Source organism: Penaeus chinensis, chromosome 8, assembly GCF_019202785.1.
Source record: "Penaeus chinensis breed Huanghai No. 1 chromosome 8, ASM1920278v2, whole genome shotgun sequence".
NCBI classification, from domain to species: Eukaryota; Metazoa; Arthropoda; class Malacostraca; order Decapoda; family Penaeidae; genus Penaeus; species Penaeus chinensis.
Genome location: NC_061826.1, coordinates 4,409,244 through 4,435,772, shown reverse-complemented (window position 1 = coordinate 4,435,772; position 26,529 = coordinate 4,409,244). Strand labels below are relative to the sequence as shown.

Below are 26,529 nucleotides of genomic sequence, written 5' to 3'. Positions count from 1 at the left end.
TTGAGGTTATTCTTTGTTATGTTATTTTTGTTTTGTTATGGTGTTATGTTCAACACCATCGCCTTCATCTTTATGGGCGTTAGTTCATTACCACCAATATTATCACCATTATCATCATCATATATATGATTGGTATTATCACCGTTATTACTCTCACCATCACCCTCACTATCTACCCTCACCATCTGCTTTCACCATCTACCCTCACCATCTACCCTCACCATCTACCCTCTCCATTTACCCTCACCATCTACCCTCACCATCTACTTTCACCATCTACCCTCTCCATTTACCCTCACCGTCTACCCTCACCATCTACTTTCACCATCTACCCTAACCATCTACTTTCACCATCTACCCTCCCCATCTACTTTCACCCTCTACCCTCCCCATCTACCCTCACCATCTACCCTCACCATCTACCCTCCCCATCTACCCTCCCCATCTACCCTCCCCATCTACCCTCCCCATCTACCCTCCCCATCTACCCTCACCATCTATCCTCACCATCTACCCTCCCCTTCTACCCTCCCCATCTCCCCTCCCCATCTCCCCTCCCCATCTACTTTCACCATCTACCCTCCCCATCTACCCTCCCCATCTACTTTCACCATCTACCCTCACCATCTATCCTCTGCATCTACCCTCACCATCTACCCTCTCCCCATCTCCCCTCCCCATCTACCCTCCCCATCTCCCCTCCCCATCTCCCCTCCCCATTTACCCCCCCATCTACCCTCCCCATCTACCCTCCCATCTACCCTCCCCATCTACCCCCCCATCTCCCCTCCCCATCTACCCTCCCCATCTACCCTCCCCATCTACCTCCCATCTACCCCCCCATCTACCTCCCCATCTACCCTCCCCATCTTCCCTCCCCATCTACCCTCCCCATCTACCCTCCCCATCTACCCTCCCCATCTACCCTCCCCATCTACCCTCACCATCTATCCTCACCATCTACCCTCCCCTTCTACCCTCCCCATCTCCCTCCCCATCTCCCTCCCCATCTACTTTCACCATCTACCCTCCCCATCTACCCTCCCCATCTACTTCTCCCCATCTACCCCTCACCATCTATCCTCTCGCATCTACCCTCCCCATCTACCCTCCCCATCTCCCCTCCCCCATCTCCCCTCCCCATCTACTTTCCACCATCTATCCTCCCCATCTCCCCTCCCCATCTACCCTCCCCATCTCCCCTCCCCATCTCCCCTCCCCATCTACCCCCCCATCTACCCTCCCCATCTACCCTCCCCATCTACCCTCCCCATCTACCCCCCCATCTACCCTCCCCATCTACCCTCCCCATCTACCCTCCCCATCTACCCTCCCCATCTACCCCCCCCATCTACCCTCCCCATCTACCCTCCCCATCTACCCTCCCCATCTACCCTCCCCATCTATCCTCCCCATCTATCATCCCCATCTACCCTCCCCATCTACCCTCCCCATCTACCCTCCCCATCTACCCTCCCCATCTACCCTCCCCATCTACCCTCTCCATCTACCCTCTCCATCTACCCTCACCATCTACCCTCCCCATCTACCCTCCCCATCTACCCTCTCCATCTACCCTCTCCATCTACCCTCCCCATCTACCCTCCCCATCTACCCTCCCCATCTACCCTCCCCATCTACCCTCCCCATCTACCCTCCCCATCTACCCTCTCCATCTACCCTCCCCATCTACCCTCCCCATCTACCCTCCCCATCTACCCTCCCCATCTACCCTCCCCATCTACCCTCCCCATCTACCCTCCCCATCTACCCTCCCCATCTACCCTCTCCATCTACCCTCCCCATCTACCCTCCCCATCTACCCTCCCCATCTACCCTCCCCATCTACCCTACCCACACCCTCGTCCCTTTCAACGAAGCCTGACGTCCCTTTGCAGGAGGGTCGGTACTGGTGCGACGGCGACGGTCTCCTTATCATCATCACCTTCCTGGTCCTCGTCGGCCTCTTCTACTTCCAGGCGAGTCTCCCTTGGTCGGGGTGCTTCTGACCTCGGTGCTCTTGTTGCTTTTGTTACTTTGATAGGACAATGTCATTGTTGTTAGTCATGTTTTTGTGTTCTTTGTGAATAGTATTATTGTTGTTGTTGTGATTATTATTGGTGTTCTTATCATGTGTGCTATAAGATTATCATCACATTAATATTTTAGTATTATTATTATGGTTACTAGGATAATCACAGACGACAGCTTCAACGGAGGCTGTTATACCGAACACGGAATCAGCCAGGACTTTCATATAACGAGGCCTTGTTCCTTTTCAGATCCTCAAGCCCTACTTCGGTAGAACCATCTATAAGAACGTCCTCAAGCCATTTGGAATCCTCTTCGAAAAGGCTTGGCGCTTCAGGTTAGTGCTTTAGTTTTTCCCTCGTGATGTATAGCTTCCACGCGTATTGCCCCGACAAGAGTATTGCTTAAACGGACGCGTCACAAGTCGACAAGTCCTTAGGTTATGGTTGTTTTATCACTGCAGTTGTAGATGCTTAGTTATTTTTTTAAAAAATCCTCCCCATTAACATATCGTTTGAAATCGACTCTGGTTTTTATTTCCACGCGTTATTTTATTTTACTTATTATATTTATTATTATTATTATTTTTTTTTAACTTTGGCAGAGTGTTGCGTCTCGGGGTGTACGTGGGCCTCCTCCTGATCGTGATCCTGTTCCTCCTCGTGGACGCCCGGCACGAGCCTCATCGCCTCGTCTCGCTCTTCGGACTCTTTGTGCTCCTTCTCCTCGGCTTCATCTTCTCCAAGGCGCCGCGCAAGGTTTGGTCTTATCCTCACTGTATTTTTTTTTTTTTTTTTTTTTTTTTTTTTAGGGGGGGGGGTAATTTCTGTCCTCCTTCCTGTTTGTTTGTCCCTTCCTTCTTCCTTCCTTCCGCCCTCCCCTCCCCCCTCCCTTTTCCTCTTCCTCTTTCTCTTCCTTTTCCTCTCCCTGTCCTTCTTCCTCTCTCTCCCCCTCTCCCGCAGGTCGCAATACTTTGGTATTTGAAGCATTCTCCATGGTATAGTCTAACAGGGTATGTGATGTGTTTCATGGGATTTTGACCAAAACAGGTTCACATAAGTAAGCTATACGTAAAACTTCCCTCGCGCAGGTGAGATGGCGCCACGTGGCCTGGGGAATGGGGCTGCAGTTCCTTCTGGGAATCATTATCCTGCGGTGGCCGGTGGGGAAGGCCGTGTTCGAATGCGCGGGCGACAAGGTGTCCGCCTTCCTCGCCTTCACGGACAAGGGCTCTGGCTTCGTTTTCGGCGACTTAGTGAATAAGCAGTTCGTTTTCGCATTTAAGGTAAGGAGCAGTCATAGTATTCTTTACGGTGACGTAGTTTGTTTAATATGAATAGTGAAAACTGTATGAAGACTTAACAAAGGCCCATATAATCATTCCTCTATTTTTCTCTTCGTAATTTTGATTAGTAAAACTATTCTCGCAGCTTTGGAATCTATCTAAATAATTTACCGTGTTGTGTATTAGTCACTGAGTTTGCGAGCCAAATACCAAAAGAGAGTAACTCGTTAACACTTCATTGTAATGCAGTGTGGCAAACGACCCTTTTAACCCTTCCTTGGCCTCCGCAGGTATTATCCGTGATCCTGTTCTTCAGCTTCTGCATCCAGATCCTGTACTACTGGGGCGTCATGCAGTGGGTTGTCATCAAGTTAGGCTGGCTCCTGCAAGTCAGCGTCGGCACCACCGCCTGCGAGAGTGTCAACGCCGCTGCCAACATCTTCCTCGGGCAGGTGGGTCGCCTTGCCATCTGTTTAGCCTTTGGCATAGACTCACGTATTATGTACTGGCTGGAGACGTATGTCGTGCGATTAATTCTGTGATGTACGATTTTCGTCATGTAGAGAACACACGCACTGGCTCTGTTGCCTTGCTATTTTTAACCTCTAATTAGAGACATATCTAAAGAAATTCATTGGTTTTATTGAATAAAGGGACATTCTCCACAGACCAATTTAAGATCTAAAACCAGTCCTTCTGCCTTTGCATCACCAAAATACAAATAATTGACGCATGAACAAAATTTCTAAAACTAGGAGAGAAACAAATTCAGCGACTTTTTTTTCTTTTTAATCAATATATTCTACTATCTAGTTTTGACTTTGTTTCTTTGGATTCCTGAGGCTGCGTTTCGTTCCTCGGACACTTTTTCCTGAACTAATGAGCCTCTTTTCCCCCCCCGAAGACCGAAGCCCCCCTGTTGATCAAGCCGTACCTGCCGCTTATGACCGAGTCGGAGCTGCACGCTGTCATGACGGGCGGCTTCGCTACCATCGCCGGCTCCGTCCTGGCCGCCTACATCTCCTTCGGCGTCGACCCCGCCCACCTCCTGTCCGCCTCCGTCATGAGCGCCCCCGCCGCCCTCGCCTTCTCCAAGCTCTTCTATCCTGAGACGAAGGTGTCGAGGACGGGCGTCAAGGACATCAAAATCGAAAAGGGGTAACTGAGGAGATCGTGGATTTTATTATTGGGAAACAGGAAAAAAATACGATCATAGGAGTAATAAGAATACTGTAATTGTCTTTCCCTTGAGAAAATGGGGTTTCATTCCCTGGGCAATTGTTACACAGACTTTAACATACAAGTAAAGAGACTTCATTCAAATCTCATATTTTTTCATCCTCTCCAAAAAAAAAAAAAAAAAAAAAAAAAAAAAAAAAACAATTTAAACAAAACATCCTTTCACAGAGAGGAGACCAACTGGCTGCACGCCGCTATGATCGGCGTGACGAACGCCATCCCGCTCGTGGCCAACATTGCCGCCAACCTCATCGCCTTCTACGCCTTCATCGCCTTCTGCAACGGCGTCTTCGACTGGACCTGCACGCTGGCTGGGGCACAGGAGGGCACGTGTTCACTGGAGGTAAGTCTTGGCAGATGGTGCATGGGTCTTGTAAGTTCAGTTTGCGATGGTTTGAATCCTTTTTTATAAGGGGCCTTTGTATCCGCGATGTAATCTTAAAACGTGTTGATAAAGGAACTTGTTTTATTATCATTGCATTCCTACTAAAGACTGGAGAATATGAATAGCATTTACACAGCAATACTTCGTATTTAAAAAATGCCATTTGTCCCCAGCATATATCTCTTTCCATTATTTTTTTCACTACCTAAATTTCCATTTATGTTTATCACTATAGTATAAATGCTCAAAAAACTTCAGCGAATAATAGGCATCTTATTAAAAGAAGCACGAAACAGAATCAAGAACTTAACGCCATTATAACTGCTGTGTGTACAGTATATATATTTAGGGATACTTATTGGCCTACACAGATAAAAGGATGGGTACAATGTTTACAGTCATTTCTGCATATTTTGAATTAGTTTGTCGGATTGGTTGGCAAAATATCAGATTTTGGTTATATGAATTTTCTTGAAGTTCTTTTTATTTATTTTCCTTAGCTATGAATATTAAATAAAAAAGTGAAAGGAAGGGAAACAGACTGAAGATTGAATGGGATACCGCTCCCAGGCTTATCTCAGACTAAACTTCATCATTTAACTTCAACCACGAGCCAACCAAGGACTTATACCACAGTACTAACCTTTTTGTTTCTTTCGTGACAGTCCCTGTTCGGGTGGATCTTCATGCCCCTGGCATGGGTGATGGGCGTGGATTGGGCTGAGTGCGAGAAAGTGGGCGAGCTGATCGGCATCAAGTCCATCGCGAACGAGTTCTTAGCGTACCAGAGGCTCTCCGAAATGAAGAAGAACGGCGATCTGTCGGTAAGGCGGTGATTAGGCTGGCGAGCTCAGTATATATTAAGCAAATTGTGAAAGACGGTGAATGATTTCACAAGGCAACATCTGTAAATAGTATTTCCATGGATAATCTGTGTTTCGATACAGTGTATATATTGTTGTATAATTGAGAAAGAAGAATTTCATGAGACATGATGACTTTAATTGATTCATTGGCGAAGGCCGTATCCCTGAAACAGCAGTTGGTCTTGGTCTGTACCTTTCGTACAAAACTATCACAAGTTTTTTGATTGTATAATTCCGTGTCTTGTCACACTCCCCACCGTTCTTTCATTATCGTTCTGACTTTCACAAACGCCTGAATTTCCCAGAGACGCGCCGAGATCATCGCCACGTACGCCCTTTGTGGCTTCAGCAACCTCAGCTCCATCGGCATCAACCTGGGCGGCTTCAGCGCCATGGCCCCCGACAGGAAGGCCGACCTGGCCAAGGTCGTCGTGAGGGCCATGATTGCCGGAAGCGCGGCCTGCTTCCTCACTGCCTGCGTGGCCGGTATGTTCTTTGCATGGACTGCGAAGGCTGGGACCTCGCGCTGGATGTGTATTTAAGTTTACCTCTCACTAAAACAATCGCCTTAATTGACCTTAACTGTTGCGGCAGATAATTTAAAATAATCAACCACTAATATAATATTTTGTGTGTTGTCGCGTGTATAAGACACAGACACATATACCTCTGTGTTCAAGCAAATTATTATATAAACAATTTGCGAACTAAGACGCTTCTCTCCCCAGGCACTCTGCTGAGCGACGATGCGTACGGCGGCGATGCGGCGGCCATCAACGGAACTCAAGCGGCGTTCACCTAATTCGACCGTTGTTGGGTCTGCTTTAACGTGAAAAAGCTGGCGTTTTGTAGTATGCATCGTAGCTGTGTCTTCAGTGCTAGCAATACTTGTACAGAGGATGGTATTTATATGAATATTGTTTGTGGTGCTATAAAAAATGCACAAAGGATCTCTGCAGAATCTTTGGAGAATCTTTGCAGTATTAAGTTAGGTATAAACAAAAAACAATAAAGCTCTTAGGACGTTTTGAACGCCATTTTATGACTGTGCCAAGTTGCCAACAGAGGGATTTACAAGATTGCTAGCTCAGTATGAAAGAGAAATGAGTATGTGGTTTTTCATTTAGGTTTTAAACAGTATTGTCATTAGGCACATAGAACATTTTTTAATCTGATTTTCACATACAGCCTGTCAACATGTGGAATTTAGTCTAGAACTGCACATTTTTTTTTTATATTTCGTCCTTGTTAAGTTTGGAAAAAGTTTAGGTTTGTACATACGTATATATCTTTTCATAAGAAAGGCATATATCAGTATTTCCACAAGTGCAGAAATGTTTGCGTTCAATTTTGTATATTCAAGTTCATATACTCCAATTCGTACATTCCATTAATTTATTAAAGCTTATTCTTGTACATCGAATATTTCTTTTGCATATAATCAAGTATATGTTTTAGATCAATGGTTCCTAGCCAGTGAGTCGCGAGGCCTCGATAAAAGAAAACAAAATATTGAAGGCCAGTTTATTAGGCCTTATTAAGAATATAATATTAAACCATGTCTTCAAGGAATGTAATATTAGGTGGATAAGAACTGCTGGATATTTTTTCTCTTCGCCTAAAAATATGTAATTAAAAGGTTGTGAACCATTATTATTGATAATACGTCTTGTAAATATTTCGAGACTGTGAATCTTCATTTGGGAATAAATATTGTATTATACGTGATATAATGTGTACAGATATTACAAATGTCTATTCAAGATAATATATTTATATGTTTTAATTTATAATGCCTTTATTTTGGTCGTTCCAATAGAGGTTGTTATTTCAAGAATGAATTGGATTATGTGCATGTTTTCTGATTTTTTTTTGTATTTCGACTTAATTTTTTTTCTTATTTTATAATCCTCAGTTCATTTTTCATACATCCGTCCGTATGTACATCTGTGTATGTATGATGTATAGTGTACTATATAGTGTACTGTAAAATCATGTCCCATAACACGGAATACAATAGGTACGCAGCGTCAACTACAGTTGTTGTTGTTGTTTTTTAGAAATTTACATATCATTACAAATGTTCAAGTGTACAATCATTTGACGGTAATACATTTTACGAATATTTGTAGATTGTACATTCTATTCATAATCAGTATAGTGTGCACTGAATGCTGAAATTGGCCCAAGGAAAATCGAAGCAAATAATAGACAAAATGCACATAGTTTTAAATCTAGGAAAATCCTAGGAACGGCCACGGAAATAGAGACTTGAATTTTGGTCGCCTTGGAAGTGTGTGTATATAACTTCGTTTAAGTTAGCGAAGTCCCCCGCTTATATTTTCTTCTGACTTTTAGCTGGTCGATTTGTAACTCGTGTTATCAGGTTAGACGTGTTGTAAATATTATATTTATATACTGATTGTTTTGAGTAAATAAAATCTTTGTCCACTGATAAACAACTAGTTTCAGATATTAACCCTTGTATTATGACGATGAGTGGAAACCGATTTATGTTTTTGTAACAAGGTTTGAATATTTACCACCCGATGCATGACAAGATGACATGATAAAAAGGTAAAAAGAAATTGTGTTTATTATAATAAACGCTCATACGAAGCAAGCACAATCTTGAGGCGTGAAGTTGTCAGGAAAAAAAATCTACATGGCAGAATGTATTATTTAGGGTTCTTAGCCTTCCAGAATAATAAACATTAATCAAATAAAGTTAACATAGATTAATTTTACTTTGATAGTAACTATCTCTAGTTGTTTTCTTTGGAGGTAGCAAATCATATGTGGTGTTCATTAAGAGGCTTTATTGACTCAATATCTCGTATAAAAACGATAGTTTACATATTTCACGGTTCTGGTTTGGCTCTCGGGAAGCTCGCTGATAAGTGTTCCTGTGGGAAGAAAAGTTGTAATTACTTTGGTATTTACGATGTAGTATATCATCAAAGTATGTATAAAATGTAGTGTATGCTGCATAATTATCAAAGGTTCGTTAGGGTTTCACGTACGCCCGCACACACGCAAGTTCACAAACACGCACGCACACGAGCGCGCATGCACACACACACACACACACACACACACACACACACACACACACACACACACACACACACACACACACACACACACCCGCGCGCGCGCACGCAAACATTACATTAAATGTGTGATATTACAAAAAATAAATATTTTGTTTGGAAGTGTCTATTTATGCTTAGGCACATGTAACTTTAGCACAACCGGGTGCCGTGGCGGAGATCCTTCATAAAGAGCCCACAGATAACTCCCGAACCACTCGTTCAAAAGGACGATAAAGGGCTTACGCTAGAGATGCCGAGTGCATCTTCTTTCCTCTTTTTTTTACCTACATTCTGCCTCTACTATATTTCCCCACTGAATACAAGCACACCACATACCGGCCACGCAGGCAGTGAGGAAGCAGGCCGCGCTTCCGGCAATCATGGCCCTCACGACGACCTTGGCCAGGTCGGCCTTCCTGTCGGGGGCCATGGCGCTGAAGCCGCCCAAGTTGATGCCGATGGAGCTGAAGTTGCTAAAGCCGCACAGGGCGTACGTGGCGATGATCTCAGCGCGTTTCTGAAAAAGGACGTTTCAAAGGAAATTACATATAACCAGGTAGTTCCACTTTGACTTTTTCCCAAGAGTATTCTGGCGGATGTCTAAGATAAGGAACACTTTGTTATCATAAATATAAGAGGGGTTTTTACTTCTGGTGAATATAAAAATATCGAGTAATTTATACAAATAATTAGGTGGCTGTCTCTGATATCCCACAGCACATTCTCATTGGCTAAACTCGTTGTCATTAGCTCGGTCCCCTTTTTTGAAACTGTTCAATAAGTTATGGTAAATATTTCTTTCTCTGCATTTTCTTTGAAAGTGGTTCTGTTATAACAATGTTTAAAAAATAATCGAAAAGAAAAAAATATATGTTTACTTATATTTTTTTAAATATTTGCCGTTAGATCGGAAGTTGCCAGCAAGGATTTTTATCAAAACAGAGTGGAGCTAACTATTTAAAATTCTTGTTAAAATCTTAAGCCAGACTTCAATGTACAACTGAACTGCTTTGTGTGGAGACTCCCACCTTTCGCAAAAAGCACTATCAGCCTCAAGTTGATAATAAAGATAATAAAGTTCCACACCAGAGTCTGCTCCCTGATCATGTTCGAATCTAGCACCTCATCGTTCCTCTCGCGGCTAAGCTTTATGGACCTTGACCTTAACATTAACTACACCGACCTTGCCCTTAACACACAGACCTTGCCCTTAACACACAGACTTTGACCTTAAACACATAGACCTTGACCTTAACACACAGACTTTGACCTTAACACATAGACCTTGACCATAACACACAACCCTTGACCTTAACACACAGACCTTGCCCTTAACACACAGACCTTGCCCTTAAACACATAGACCTTTACCTTAACACACAGACTTTGACCTTAACCTTAACACACAGACCTTGACCTTAACACACAACCCTTGAATTTAACACATAGACCTCGACCTTAACACAAAGACCTTGGCAGTAACACACAGACCTTGCCCTTAAACACATAGACTTTGACCTTAACCCATAGACCTTGACCTTAACACACAGACTTTGACCTTAACCTTAACACACAGACCTTGACCTTAACATACAGACCTTGACCTTAACACACAGACTTTGACCCTAACCTTAACACACAGACCTTGAACTTAACATACAGACCTTGACCTTAACACAGACTTTGACCTTAACCTTAACACACAGATCTTGACCTTAAACACATAGACCTTGACCTTAACACATAGACCTTGACCTTAACACATAGACCTTGACATTAACACATAAACCTTAGCCTTAATACAAAGACTTTAACCACGCGTCTCACCGAGAGCTCCCCGGCCTCGAGCATCTCCTCCAGCCGCGCATAAGCCACGAACTCATTCACGATCGTCTTGAGCGCCACCAGCTCGCCCACCTTGTCGCACTCCGCCCACTGCACACCCATCAACCACGCCAGAGGCATAAAGATCCACCCGAACAACGACTGAGGGAAGAAGGAATCTGAAGTTTTATCTTTATTTTGCCAATGTTGTTCTGCTTGCCATTGAGTACTGTATATAGGCTAGGATCTACTAAATGTTACTGTATTTGAATGCTTGTGTTTTTCTCACCTCGAGCGAGCACTGGCCCTCCTCGGCGCCGGCTAGCACGCAGGTCCAGTCGAAGACGTGGCTGCAGAGGGCGATGAAGGCGTAGAAGGCGATGAGGTTAGCGGCGATGTTGGCCACGAGCGGGATGGCGTTGGTCACGCCCACCATGGCGGCGTGCAGCCAGTTCGTCTCCTCGCTGCGCGAAGAGGGCGGGATTCAGGAATAATCAGACATATTTATCTCTGTGTGGCTGAACAACGACTATAGTGGCATGTCGACAAATATGGACCATGAGGTACCCACAAGACGTTATAAAATGAACTACCTCCTGCCCTTCCCGCCCTCGCTCCCCCTCCCTCTCCCACACACAAACCAACCCTTTCTCGATCTGGATGCTACTGGCGGTCGTCCTCGACTCCTCAGTCTCCGGGTAGAAGAGCTTAGCGTAGGCAAGGGCGGCGGGGGCGCTCATGACGGAGGCGGACAAGAGGTGGGCGGGGTCGATGCCGAAAGAGATGTAGGCGGCCAGGACGGAGCCGGCGATGGTAGCGAAGCCGCCCGTCATGACAGCATGCAGCTCCGACTTGGTCATAAGCGGCAGGTACGGCTTGATCAGCAGGGGGGCTTCGGTCTGTGTAGGATAGGTTAGAATATACGAAATTGTTTTAAAAATTTAGTTCACAGGTTTCCTGCAATTGTATTAATAGCTTTGCCTTTCCGGTGTTGATCTTTCTTTCATCATGATAATAAGAATCCATCACAGCATTTTGTTCGACCATATAACACAGAATACAGTCTCTTGTTCCTCCAAACATGGATATAAAAGCATGTTCCACCTGGCCGAGGAAGATGTTGGCAGCGGCGTTGACACTCTCGCAGGCGGTGGTGCCGATGGTGACCTGCAGGACCCAGCCCAGCTTCATGACGACCCACTGCATGACGCCCCAGTGGTACAGGATTTGCACACAGAAGCTGAAGAACAGGATCACTGAAAGCACCTGTAGATTGAGAAGGGTGGTGAGGATCAATTGCAAAGTCCGTGAAAACGTGTGTACTCATTTTTTAGGACTAATTAGAATATTAACGTAATTCTGAGATGATTTGCTGCCATTTTGCAGTTTGTTTCTACCTATTGTGCATTTGCTTTGCAAGTAGTTTGCCATTTTAAAAGCAAATTATTTGAAAATAAACATTACAGCAGAATGGAAGTGGCGTGGGATACAGCAAAGACTAACAAACTTTTTTACAGTGATATATCATCATCATCATTTGGGAGCTAACGCCAGCAGGGGGCATAGCCGCATCCACCCTTTGCTTCCACCTACGAGGGTCCCTCATGGCGAGCCGCCAGGCTCCCCATAAGTTCCCCACGTCAGGTTTGATCGATCTGCCCTAGCCACGACCTTCTTGGTCGTCCCACAAGCCTACTCCACTCAGGGTTGTCACGGACAGAGACAACCTGATGGGCAGGGTCATCCTGCGGGAATCGAGCCAAGTGGCCGTATAGCCTGAGTTGGCGATCACAGATTGTGCAAGTAACAGGTCCTGTACCGGTCTCACGGTGCAGCCATTGGTTGGACACATGGTCCCGCCAACTGGGCCCCATGATCCAGCGCGAGGATCCGTTACAAAAGGCATTAAGACGAGATTCTAGAGCACAAGAAAGCGTCCAAGTTTCACTACCATATATTAAAACTGGCAGTATCAGGGCCTTGAAAACACGTAGCTTGGTCTTTCTACACAGGTGCCAGCATTTCCAAATACTCTTGTCAAGAGATTTCATGACCCCTGCTGCCAGGCCAATCCATCTACTGACCTCCTGGTCTGACAGCCCGGAGTCGTAAACTACACTACCGAGGTATATAAAACTCTCTGTGACTTCGATGTTTTCACCGCAAGTATGTACCGACTACACAGGGTCTCCTAGTAAGCCCCCTAAATCCTGGATCTTGGTCTTGGTTCAGGAGACCTCTAGCCCTAGGGGCTTCGCTTCATTGCTAAATGCATCAAGAGCCGCCACTAGGGTTTCCAGAGATTCAGATAGAATGGCAACATCATCAGCAAAGTCAAGGTCTGTAACCTTGATATTGCCAAGAGTTGCTCCACAGTGACTTTGGACAGTAGCTCTACCCAGTATCCAATCCATGCAAGTGTTGAAAAGTGTTGGTGCAAGAACACAGCCTTGCCTCATGCCTGAACTAACATGGAAGAAGCTCGACAGGCCCCCACCACACTTTACAGCACTTTCAGTGCCTGTATACAGGTTTGCTATTAATCCAACAATCCTTGTTGGAATTCCTCTTAGCCTCAGGATCTCCCAGAGTGATTCGCGATGCACCGTATCAAACGCCTTCCTGAGGTCGATGTAGGCTGCGAGCAGCCCACGTCCGAACTCACGACGGCGCTCTACAATGACTCGAAGCACCAGGATGTGGTCTATTGTGGACTTACCAGGAGTGAATCCAGCCTTTGGTGCTTCAGCAGGTGGTCTCTGATACATCTCAGGAGGACGTGTGTGATTGCTGCAGTCCCAGCGATCCCCTTTCCCCTTCCAGAGAGGGATGTCCACACCCCTCAGCAGGTCAGGGGGAATGGTACCAGTCTGCCAGATGGCAGACAGGACTGCATGCAAGCCCCTTGCTATAGGTTTTCCACCAGCCTTTAACAATTCAGCTGGGATGCCACAAACGCCTGCTGCTTTACCAGTCTTCAGCTTGGAGATCGCCCTCCTGACTTCAGTCAGGGAGGGGGGATCCTCGCTGATGGGGGGGTCTGGCAGAGGAATCTCAACATTACCCGCATCCATGTTAACTGTTGGTGGATTAACCTAATACAGCTGCTCAAAATACTCCATAAGGATCTGAGATTATCTGGCCACTTGCTGAGCATACTGCAGTCGTCTGTGAGGAAGGCTTAGAGTTCAGCTTTCTCAGGGCTTGGTAGGCAGGACGAAGGTCATTTACTAAGAAATGGCTTTCGACCTCCTCTGCAAGCTTACTGATAAACTGTTCCTTATCCCTTCTCAGGAGTGACCTAGTCCTGCGCACCAGAGAACAGTGCAAGTTGCGATCCCCAGACAATCGTGCTGGACGACAAGCATCTGTGGCTTTCAGTGTCTCCTGCGAGATGGAATTCTATCTTGCTCTTGGGCGTTCACCAATGGATTCCTGAGCTGCATCAAGCATTTCACGGTTGAAGGTATCCCACATAAGAACAGGTTCTGTTTTTATAGCCTCGGCAAACCCCCCCGGGCACACTCGTCCTTCCTTAATCTGTCCAAATGAAACACCCTAGGGTGTTCATTTGGGCGACGAGGGTTTCTAAAGTGGACCCAGAGAGTAGCCATAACTAATTATGATCAGTTCCACAGAACCCTGCAGTTCTGGAGGATCCTCCACCGAGTGCTAACAAGGATGTGGTCGATCTCCTTGGCCACACTACCCATATCACTGTACCAAGTCCAGCGATGTGGGTCAGAATGCTGAATACCAGGAGCCAGAAATCCTCAATTTCTGGGACTTAGCAAAGTCATGGAAAAGGAGGCTATTCTCGCTGCCAGCATCAGCTCCTGATCAATGAAGACCGACAGACATCTCATAGCCAGCACGATTGCAGCCGGATACTGCATTGAAGTCACCCAGAATAATAAGAATATCCCGCCGAGGACAACTGTCTGCCACAGATGCAAGTTTGGCATAAAACATCTCTTTCATCTCAAGTTTATATACATCCGTAGGAGCGTATACAGCAATAAGAGCCATGAAGCCAAGTGAAAGCTTCAGTCTCAATACCATAATACGCTCATCGACTGGAGTGACCTCTACTACCGAAGGTTGAAGTCTGCTGGAGATGGCTATGGCTACTCCCTGGAGATGGTGGCCATCGCTGCGGCCCGACCAGTAATAAGTGTAGCTACCCACACTAATCGTGCTGCTGCCAGGTCTTCTCACCTCTGAGAGAGCAGCCACCTCAACTCTCAGCTGCTTCAATTCCCTCGATAGTAGTGCTAACCGATCGTCCTGTCGCAGGGACGTTCCAAGCCCCCACCCTGACAGCCCGCCTGAAGTCTAACCTCGGGCAGTCACTCCGGGTGGGTGCCACCTCTGCCACCCATACCGACACCAACCCATATAGAGGAGGTTGGCTAGCTGCAAGTCCCATAATCTGCATGCAGGGCTCCCTGGGGCTTTCCCCCACAAGCATCACGCAAGGTTGGCGGCCGCTGGGACCCAGATGGGATGACAGGTAACCCCCTCTCCCCACCCGAGTCCCAACGGTCGTGAACCCAGAGGGACCCACAGCCCGCCGTTCTTGCTTGGTGGGAGGGACTTTAGCCTTCCCCCAAGCACCAACAACTATATATTTTTCTGCCAGTACGGTTTACACGGAGAGGCAGACTGGCAAGGCCTGCCTCCCCACAGCCGCCCATTAATCCCAGGGGGCATGGGGGCAGGAGTTAGTACGGAGCCAGGGCGTATCCACATGCCAGTGGGCCAGGACTCCATACCTTTAGGGCTTCCTGCTGCTCCAAGAGCTTCCACAGTTCAGCCTAGGACCGCAAGGTACCTAGTTTCCATGGGTGGCCACGAGGAGGCACTGCAGAAGTCTTGATGATGGAGAGGCTATGAGCTGGCAGGGGAATGTTATGCATAGCTGCTCCCTTTTCGCACCGGGATAACCAGCGGTGGCAGCTGTAAGCGAGAAGGCATGCAAGCATTTAACACTAATTAGGCTACCACACCATCGCTTCACATCACCCCAAGCATGAAGCCCCCACCCACAACAGTGATATATTGCAAGACTAATCATAATTATCGATGGTATAAACAGGAAAGAGAATTTAGTAGTTCATCTTGTATGAACCGCAAAGAAGAATATAACCATATGTAGTTGGCGATTCAAACACTTATTACAATAACTACTCGTAGAATGTCAAAATTAGTTGTGTCAACAAACATCAAAGATGTTGAATGCAGAGAGAGAGAGAGAGAGAGAGAGAGAGCTGAGGTAGGGGAAGCGCCTCTGGCCTCCAAGCCACTCACCGAAAAGGCGAAGATTCCCATTTCGGACACGAGGTCTCCGAATACGAAGCTGGACCCCTTGTCGGTGAAGGCGAGGAACGTGGTCACCTTCCCGGCCACGCACTGGAACACGGCGCGCCCCACGGACCAGCGCAGGATCAGCAGGCCCAGGAGGAACTGCAGCGCCATTCCCCAGGCCACGTGGCGCCATCGCACCTGCGGGCAGGAGCAAAAGCTCACATAACGTGCATAGATACATACATACATGCATACATACATACATCTATACATACATACATACATATATATATATATATATATATATGTATGTATATGTATATATATATACATATACACATGCATACATATATATGCAACCCCCCCCCCCCCATATATATATATATATATATATATATATATATACACACACACACATGCATACATATATATGCAACCCCCCCCCCCACACATATATATATATATATATATATGTATATATATATATATATATATATATATATATATATATATATATATTTGTGCGTGTGTGTGCGTGCGCGCGCGCGTGTTCGTGCGCACGTGCCTGCTGGCATGCGTGTAAAGTCCAAGTAATATATACCCGATATATATTACAAATAATCGTTGATGACCATGGCCTGTAAAATCAGTCCAATGTGCAAATCGCCAGAATGAGTCAGCATCTAATATTACTTTAGTTTTTGCCCAGTTTGCTACCGTTTTCTATAATCTCTTTCCCCCGGCCTACCATTCTCTAATCACCCCTCTCCCCCATCTCAGCCGACACCAAGTGACGTCATAGGCTGCCTGGACTCGGAAGTGACGAAACCTTACTTATAGTCGTATAGACCTTGCATGCGTGCGTTTCATCTCCCTTTCTACAGATGACTGAGCCTCGACCAACCTTCCGCGGCGCCGCCGAGAAGAGGAAACCGAGCAGAAGCAGCACGACCATGCCAACGAGGCTCTGCAGTCGTATTTGGTCGTTCCAGGAGTCGACTACCACCACGACGACGATCACCGCGGCCACCAACAAGCACCCGATAAGACTAGCGAACCTGGACGCCAGAAACACCGTGTGATTGAGTCATTATTATTATTTTTTTTTTATGGGATGGGTATACGTTTGGAAAGGTTGAAGGTTGGAGAAAATTTATCTCTACAGTGGACAGCTGATTCATAAAATGCGTGAATAGTGGTAACATACGTCCTTTGAAGTTAAGTTATCTTTTTCCTTGCTCGAATCCAGGTTTTGGGGTAAATATAAGCGACATAAAACATGGAGAAAACCTTCGAGATGATTGACTTAGGTGAGTTATTTATTCAAACCAGGGGTGTCAAACACAAAATCCTTCGAGGGCCAATATTCATGGCAGACATCATTCTGAGGGCCAACATTATGAAAATCTGTCGGATGCTACGCGTCTGTACGTAAACTTTATTTTACTTATCAAAATTTTAAATGGTGAAACTAATGGCAACATAATTTATATGCATATGCATTAATCATGGCTTTTTTACATTTTTATTTTTTTATTTTTTAAAGTTGTTTAATAACATTCACTTACAATAATTTTCTGTATATAACAATATAGATGTCTTTATGCAATAAATATTATACATGAATTTTGTAATTTAATCATACATCATTTTTCTGCATCATAATTTCATAGTCTAATAATTCTTCTTGTCACCAAGCGGGTCATTTGTGACCATCTCGAGGAGCCACATTTAACCCGAGGGCCATGAGTATGACACCCCCGATTTTGACTGATGCCTTGCCCGTGCTGAAGGGTATTCTGAATGACTGCCTTCTGTACAAACTCTCACTCACCGACCGTGTATGAATGGGCTGAGTATTCGACTGCACGGTTTGACGACGACTTCTGTGAATTTCTTGCCTAGTAGTGGCTTGAGTACCTGAGGGAAATGTAAATATTTGATGTCAACCTTTGCATGCAGTTAGGTTTGCGTGCGAGCTTTTGTATCTAAAGATGCAGATAAATAGTTATAAGTCATAGTAACAATGAAGCACAACGGGTCACCTAACTTTTTTTGACCATTGATCCCTTCATGGAATACTTGAACCCCCTGACATGGACACACATAATAATAAAGATAATGATAACAATAATAATAATAATAATGAAAATAATAATGATAATAATAATAATGATTGTAATAATAATAACAATAATAATAATAATAATAATAATAATAATAATAATAATAATAATAAAAATGATAATAATGATAATAATGAATGTGATAATAATAATAAATAATAATAATAATAATAACAACAAAAAATGATGATGATAATAATAACAATATTTAAAACAAATAATAATAATGATGATAATACTAATAATATATAAATAATGCTAATAATAACAATAATAAAGTTAATAAATAAATAGAGCTTAAAATATTTTCAATTGTTACAAAAATACAATGCTAATATAGTAAAGTTTATCAAGTAATTTATAGATAGAGAATATGAGCTAATGCATCCACGTGGAAACAGTTATTGTTATAACTGTCCACTGTCTTGGGATACCAAACAATGATACATAATTGTAACTATAATATCAGCATTATGTTTCACTAAACATAATATAAAATAAATAGACAAAAACAATTACCACATATAAAGTAGAAACGTGTCAGTAAGTTTTATTTCACGTATTTTTAAATCTTGTACGAATGCCAGCTTACGACCCCAAACTACAAACGGTCCCAGTGTTTATCGACCACTTTGTGGACCCCTGCCGTAGATGTACACTTAATAAGAGATTTTAAAGACATGCTATATGCCGATAACACACGAGAGAAATGCAAGACTAAAAGCCAAAATAAAAACATACATACAGCGTAGCCCAAAATAAACTCATACAGACAAATAGACGCAACAAAGATTCAATCACGCAAACACCTGTATACAAAGGTACACGCGCAAACATTAGTAAAGACATAATATAAACTTACCTTGAAATACAGGAGTCCTAATCCCACCAGTGTTGTCAGAATGATAAGTAAGCCGTCTGCGTCACACCAGTAATCCGTATCCTGAAAATTGTATTATTGTTGCAGTAAACATTAGTATCAAATCCTAAATATCACTCAAGGACATTACATTACCTCCTTCATATATATATATATATATATATAGGCATATTTATACATATTTATACATAAATGCATATATATATATCACTACACATATGTTCACAAAAGCCTTCTATAACCATATTATCTTTTAAATTACCTCGATTTTTGTTTTGATGATCATGACGGCCGCGAAGTAGAGGATGTACGCCCCGCCCAGCACGATACTCAGCAGCACGTGCTTCGTATTCGACATCTCCTTTACCTGAGAAGGAAAACGGCGAGGATGGGTATGGTGTTAACGGTGGTGACTGCACTGTCGTGTGACCCTTGTGGTGATGGCGATGATGACCAATGAGAGCTGTGACGATGATGGAGATGGTGGTGTTACATGTGATTAGTTATCAAAATGATGATGATAATGATGATAATGATTTCGGTTGTTGATATCATTGTTATCGCAATGGCCATTATCATTTATTTCCTTTATTTCTATTTTTGCTATTATCATGTATCGCCACCACTATCATCTTCATCATCACCATTACCATCATCATCATCATTATTAGCATCATTGTAATAATAGTGCTAACAATGATAATTGTTATTTTTGCTATTACTATTATCATTGCCATTATTATCATTTTTTATTATTATCATTATCATTATCATTATTTTTTATTATCATTATCATTATTATCATTATAATCATCAATATTTTTTTTTTCATTATTATTATTATTATCATTATTATCCTCAAAACTGATATCATGTTCATATTAACTTCAACATTAACATCATTGCTAACATTGCTATCATTATTGCAGACGTGATGTTGTCTCTCAAGTGATAAAACAGTAACCGATATAGGATCCTTATAGTAGGGTATCGGCTCCTCAGACTCCTTAAAAGCTTTTGGACCGTTCTTTTAACTTAATCAAATTTCTGTTAACTAATCTCGATAGGCGACTTGCACATCGTCGAATGGCTGGGGCTTTGACTTTATTTTTTAAAGGTTGTTAACTATGATGAACATCCCCTTCATAGTACGCTGCCAAACACGCTAGAGTCTACGAGGGAACGCATTTATCCCTTCATGACTAAAGTATGAATTTACTTCCTAAACGATATTGTTTCTGAAGTTGCCATTAGTAAATCTAAATTTTAAATTAACAAAATCCTATTCTTATGCTATTCGTTTTAAATTTTATATCCTTTATTTTACCCCTTTTTTTCATATTCATGTTTGCTCATCAGGGGGACTCCGCTTGAGTCTATATCAGTCTTTGATTTCCTTCTGCTGCCGTGGATTCTGATGATGATGATGATGATGAGGATGATGATGATAATAATAATGATAATAATAATAAAAATGATAATAATAATAATAATAATGATAATAATAATAATAATGATGATGATGATAATATGCGCTACCTAGAAGGAACTGAAGGTGGAGGTAAGACGGGATAGGATAAAATAATGTTGATGATTTTTCTTTACGAAGGAGACAAGACAGGATGCAACAGGATAAGCTATCATGAAGGATCCTTTAGATAAGGTTAAGGACGGAAGTGAGGTTAACGATAATGGTTATCCATAACACATTCGACGACAAGGACTAAGACAGGAGGAGAGACGCTTCATAATATGTAATAAAATTTAAAAAAATAATACAGAAAAAAACACCAGCGATAAGAGTCTAGGTTATCAAAGCAGGAAGATCAAAAGACATAACACACGGATAAACATGAGTGAAAAAACCGTCACGGAGGTTTCAAGGTCTTTGAGACAGAAAAACACAGAATTTATTACTTTTCGCTACACGTATCGGAACATTTACGAACATTTGAGGCGTGCCTTCATTTTATACACTCGAAGCATCATTCTACCACGTAATGCGATGCTTCAACATGGCAAGCACTAAACAAGAAACTTAAAATGTTGCTCTGATTTTCGTATATCACGTAATACACTTACAACAACAACAGCAATGACAACAATAATAACAGGAACAATAACAACAATCACAACAAAAACAAACAAAAAGAAAAAATATACTGTGACATATACCGCAACTGCAGAAAATATAACAAGCTAAAAAGATTCACCGTGCATTCATTCGCTTAAATGATAAGAATATATACATGAATAAGCATAATAAGACGACGACGAAGAATAAAAAATAAGAAGAAAAGAACACGAAGAATAAAACAGAAAAAGAAAAAAAAAAAAAGTAGACCAAGAGAAAGGGCAAAGTGCAGAGAACCAAACTCACAGGCAGTCCATCATAGAAAAAGACTCGAATTTTTTCCGATTTCGGCAACATGGAAAACAAACTGTAGTCTCCCCTTCTCCCCGCCGTTTTCTCTGTTGCAGGCAAGTCGGTTTCCAAGTCCTAAAAAAAAAAAAAAAAAAAAAAAAAAAAAAAAAAGACGACGAAATGAATGTAATATATTTATTATGATTCATATCTTTGTTATCGCCTATTCATTTCCTTATTCTTATCTAATCATTTTTTCTGGTTATCTGAATGATTACTGGCATATTTACCTTTTTTTTGTAGTATCATTTTTATAACTACAAATTACTACTTTTGCTATTGTTGTCATTTATTATTACTATAATTAATGCTGTTATTGTTACTGTTTTTATCATTGTTATTATTATCCTTATCATTATGTCATTATTATTATCACTTATTACTATTATCATTGTTATTACCGTTACTATTATTATTATTATCATTATAATGATTATTATTGTTATTATTACTAATATCTTTATAATTTTTATTATCATTATCATTATTATAATGATGATGATGATTATTACTATTACCTCAGTCTAATTATGAAATATTATTATCATTGTTGCTTTTATCATTATTATTGCTGTTGCTGTTATTACTATTATCAACACTATTATCATTAACATAATTGTTATTGCTCCGTTATTATTGCTATGATCATTATCCTTATCATTCTTCTTCTTTTTGCCATTGTTACTTATATCGATAGCATCACTATTGTCTTCATCTTTATCATCTTTTTCTGTATCAGTACTAACATTATTGTTTTATTATCATTAACATTATTGTTATCATAATCATCATCATCACCATTATCATTATTATTATGTCCATTAAAATTATGGTTTTCATCGTTATCATTACTACCATTATCATTCCCGCCATGATCATAATCACCCTCACTATTATCATCGTCATCACCGTTATTACACAATCATCACCGTCACCAATCACCACCGTTAATAACATATTCAATCACCCACCATATCCCCTTCGAAGCCAGCGTTGACATGTGAAGCGATTCGGTCATGACTCGACCCGCTCGAAACCACGCTCGGAATTCCTGATTCGTACATCTCGCCAGGGAGCAATGTGACTGCAGGAAGAAAGGGAATGGTTAAAGTTACAAAAGGTTATGTGTATGTGATAGGTGTGGGTAATCGTATCGGGGTGTTTTATTAACAGGTTGATGATAGATATGAATGTTTTTTTACTATTGAGATTTCGGGGTTCGTTCATCGGGGTCAGGGAGCATTTGCTGTAAGTGGGAGAGATTTTAATATTCAGTTAAGGGTAATAGATATAAATTGGTGATTATTAAGCTAATTTATTAACTGATGATCAGTGATATGAATGATTACATGTTTGTAGACATTCCCGGGCTCGTCCATAGGGTCTGTGAAAGAAAAGGATAGGGTTTAATCTTCAGCAAATGTTAGATATAAATTATTAATTACTTGATTAGGCCATTCTATGGACAAATAAAATGTTTATTAGAAAATCCGAGTTTGTCCACCAGGGCTGTGACGAATTTCTGTTCAAGAGAAGAAAGAGGTTTAATTTACAGCATATCATAAGTGGCAGGCGTTTTATTTGTCATTTTCTTTTTTAAATTTTATTCGTTAACGCCTATAGATTAATCACAAGTAGTCTATTCCTTTATGACTGTGTCTGAAATAGCATTTGAAGCAAAGTTAATATATATTAATCGCACACTAAATGGAACACCTGAAAATAGATAATTTACTAATCAATAACTATGAAAACATCTTGGTGTTTTTGCTGTTGTAAACATCAAACTGAGGAGCTCACACACAGCAGCCCCCCCCCCCCCCCCCCCCACACACACACACAGTAGCAGCAGCCTCCCCCCCTTCCCCCCACACACAATGGGGGGAATGGTGTCTTTGTGCCTTTACATCCTTTGATAAGAACAAATATAAGCTACTGTCTTTGATTTCAATTTATCTAGATTTTGTTGTTACAAGAACGAATTATTGATTGTGAATTCATTATACCTTTTCGTTAATTTTAATTATTCATATTCAATTTTTTTATTCGTTAACGTCTATAGATTAATCACAAGTAGTCTAATATATCCTTTTGGATTCTGTCAGTGATTGTATTTGAAACAAAGATAATATACATTAATCACACACACAAATGCGCGCGCGCGCACACACACACACACACACACACACACACACACACACACACACACACGCACACACTGTAAAGGCTATTTCGACGCCTTAAACATATGGTTAAGCAGGAATAGTAAAAGGGGACGGTTGGCTTAACCTCTTTATGTAGAAGAGTAAGCAAGCACAGATATAGATCACACAATACAAGTCTTGGTAAGGCTGGATCGCAGGCAGGGCCGGATTATCCTATAGGCTAGTATAGGCTGCAGCCTAGGGCCCCTCAAGCTTGGGGGGCCCTGCTAAAAGATTTTCAAATATATATATATATATTTTTTTTTTAATGAGTACAGTATTTTAATATTTTGCATTGCTGAATAATTGATTTAACTTAAAATAAGATTTCAACTTACAAAAGGAGGCCCAGGAGTCTGAGAATAAGGGGCCCCTTATTTGAGATAAAGGACCCCTTTTTGAGGCCCTTTATTTGAGACAAGGGGCCCCGGATTGAAGCCGTTTATTTGAGATCAGGGGCCCCATAATTTCATTAGCCTAGGGGCACCAAAAGGTCATAATCCGGCCCTGGTCGCTGGTAGTGCTGGGTGCGCGGTCAGCCCGAGAGGCTGGCGACTATGACCGGAGCCCTCTCGCCTGTGACCGTAGTCCGGGCGCGGCCCCTCTTGACCGGACAAGCGCTAAGCAGTAACTCTCTGTGACCACGGTCATCCTTGGCATATTATACTGGTGAGTGGCGTGGGTGCGGCACCTCCGGTCGGCTTGGGTTAGCGTGGAAACCGCAACTCGGGCACACCACGGCGTAGCCAGCGAGCATGTGGGAGCCATAGCGTATACGTGCTTATGTCCACAGTACACACAAACACACACACACACACACACACACACACACACACACACACACACACACACACACACACACACATACACACACATACACACACACACACACACATACATGAACAGTAATAAACCAAATTGGACAACAAATTATAAAAAAAAAAAAAAAAATCACTATAGAAGGTAATAATCCACGAGGAATTAAAAAAACTACGAAACTGTAATAAAACTGAAATGGAACTTTGATGGGAACGATAAACGAAAATAGTAACAATCCGCGATGGATTAGGAAATGACTGATATATCGTTAAAAAAAAACCAAAAACTATAAACACTGAAAGGTCAAAGTGAATGACAAAATCGTTTAAGCGACACCGAAACCAGAATAAACCAAGGACAGAATTAAAACAGCTTTGGCACGAAAACAACAACAACAACAACAACAACAACACGAATAACAATAACCCTAAACCCAATCACAGAATTATGAAGATAACATATTAACAGCAACAATAAACAGGCTTACCAATGAGAAGCCTGGATGTAAAATAACCGAACGCAGAAAACACCGTCTGTCTAGCTCAGTGTCTGAAAAGTCTCTAATTTCCCAAAGGAAAGCATTGGCCTGAGTCATTGTTAAAAGATTTGCGATAAAAGTGGATTTCGTTTATTAGTGAGAAATGTGATAAGGGAGTGAGCTCTGTTACGTTCGTAGTTATATTAGCGGGAAGAGAGCAACATGTGAAGATTGTTCTCGCGTATACGAACACGGATACGCAAGTACAGAATCACGCACATAAACGCCTAAACTCATTAAATAGTCACATAAACGCACAAACATACGTACGTCAATACAGATATGAACGCACATACATGGACGCAAACAAGCACACACACACACACACACACGCACGCACGCACGCACGCACGCACGCACACCCACACACACACACCACACACACACCCCACACACACACAGACGAACACATACACACATACAAACATAAACACGCACACTTTCTGTTTATTAAAACTTAGAGAGACGAATGAAAAGTTAAAGTAAGGCAGAAAAGAATAGGAAAATAATTACCAGAAAAGTAAATAATGCTAAATAATGGAGAAGAAAAGAAGAAAAGGAACCGAAAAAAAGAGAGATAAATAAACAATAAATATCGAGGAGGGAAGAAGGTGAATGATAATGTCACTAATAAAAAGGAAATAAATGATATTAATGATAACAATACGAAGAAGAAAAAGAAGAAAGATCATTATGATAATAATGATGATAATAACAATAATAATAATAATAAAACTAATAATAATAATAACGATGATAATAATGATAATGATAATGATGATAATATTAATAATAATAATGATGATAATAATAATAATGATAATAATAATATTAATAATAATAATAATAATAATAAAAATGGTAATAGTAATTATAATGAAAATAAAAATGATAATATTAATAATAATAATAATGATAAAAAATAATAAAATTCATAATAATAGTAATAACAACAATAATGATAACACTAATAAAAATGAGAAAAATAATAATAATAAAAATGACAAAAATAATAAAAATGATAATAATGATAATAATGATAATAATAATAATAGTAATAATAATAACAATAATGATAATGATAACAACAATAATCAGCAACAATAAAAATAGTAAAAAAATGACAGAATGCTGATAATGATATTAACAATGATAAGAATAACAATAAGAAAGATTTTGATAACAATAACGATAAAAATAATAGTAATACAATTACTAATACAAATATTAATCACTATAATCATGAAAATAGCAGTAACAATGATAGTAATAACAGTAATAATACCAATAATTATAAAATAATATCAGTACAAACAATAATGACAGTGATAATAATGATAATAATGATGATGACAATAGTATTGATAATGATAATGGCAATGATAATAATGATAACAATAACACTAACAATTATACTATCAATAAGAGTTACATTTAACTAAAATGGCATGATATAGACGCTACACTAAGTCACTCTTCAAGATAACGGATATTTGATTACGTCA

General features: G+C 41.4%; 2 protein-coding genes across 5 annotated transcripts in view; one reads left to right on the top strand and one right to left on the bottom strand.

Moving 5' to 3' along the window:
- LOC125027937 (solute carrier family 28 member 3-like) overlaps positions 1 to 8,265 on the top strand; it is a 26,085-nt gene extending 17,820 nt beyond the window's left edge. For both annotated transcript variants that reach the window (XM_047617108.1, XM_047617109.1), the window contains 10 exons: positions 1,899 to 1,979; positions 2,283 to 2,368; positions 2,636 to 2,789; positions 3,122 to 3,316; positions 3,607 to 3,768; positions 4,221 to 4,474; positions 4,724 to 4,898; positions 5,606 to 5,764; positions 6,112 to 6,292; positions 6,535 to 8,265. In XM_047617108.1, the coding sequence (XP_047473064.1) occupies positions 1,899 to 1,979; positions 2,283 to 2,368; positions 2,636 to 2,789; positions 3,122 to 3,316; positions 3,607 to 3,768; positions 4,221 to 4,474; positions 4,724 to 4,898; positions 5,606 to 5,764; positions 6,112 to 6,292; positions 6,535 to 6,608 (1,521 nt within the window). In that variant the 3' untranslated portion in view covers positions 6,609 to 8,265. The remainder of the gene's footprint in view (positions 1 to 1,898; positions 1,980 to 2,282; positions 2,369 to 2,635; positions 2,790 to 3,121; positions 3,317 to 3,606; positions 3,769 to 4,220; positions 4,475 to 4,723; positions 4,899 to 5,605; positions 5,765 to 6,111; positions 6,293 to 6,534) is intronic.
- Positions 8,266 to 8,610: 345 nt separating this feature from the next.
- Positions 8,611 to 25,038, bottom strand: LOC125027938 (solute carrier family 28 member 3-like). Of its 3 annotated transcripts, XM_047617110.1 has the most exons (14): positions 24,974 to 25,038; positions 22,435 to 22,547; positions 21,419 to 21,538; positions 19,301 to 19,405; positions 19,021 to 19,101; positions 17,867 to 17,952; positions 16,937 to 17,090; positions 16,036 to 16,230; positions 11,830 to 11,991; positions 11,371 to 11,624; positions 11,015 to 11,189; positions 10,729 to 10,887; positions 9,238 to 9,418; positions 8,611 to 8,712 (listed from the first exon to the last, which is right to left on the bottom strand). In XM_047617110.1, exons 2-14 carry the CDS (start codon positions 22,525 to 22,527, stop codon positions 8,633 to 8,635), a joined length of 1,845 nt encoding a protein of 614 aa, XP_047473066.1. In that variant the 5' UTR covers positions 22,528 to 22,547; positions 24,974 to 25,038; the 3' UTR covers positions 8,611 to 8,632. The 3 variants fall into 3 exon arrangements, with proteins under 3 accessions (XP_047473066.1, XP_047473068.1, XP_047473067.1); XM_047617112.1 differs by lacking the exon at positions 10,729 to 10,887; XM_047617111.1 differs by lacking the exon at positions 21,419 to 21,538.
- Positions 25,039 to 26,529: the final 1,491 nt, after the last annotated feature.

What these genes read in the sequence shown, in the direction of transcription:
- LOC125027938 (XM_047617110.1), bottom strand. Translation starts at nt 22,527, where the DNA reads ATGTACGAATCAGGAATTCCGAGCGTGGTTTCGAGCGGGTCGAGTCAT. An exon ending in TCATCAAAACAAAAATCGAG is followed by an intron (nt 19,102 to 19,300) that starts GTAATTTAAAAG and finishes TACAATTTTCAG; the next exon opens with GATACGGATTACTGGTGTGA. An exon ending in TCGAGGCCGGGGAGCTCTCG is followed by an intron (nt 9,419 to 10,728) that starts GTGAGACGCGTG and finishes GTCCTTTTTCAG; the next exon opens with AAACGCGCTGAGATCATCGC.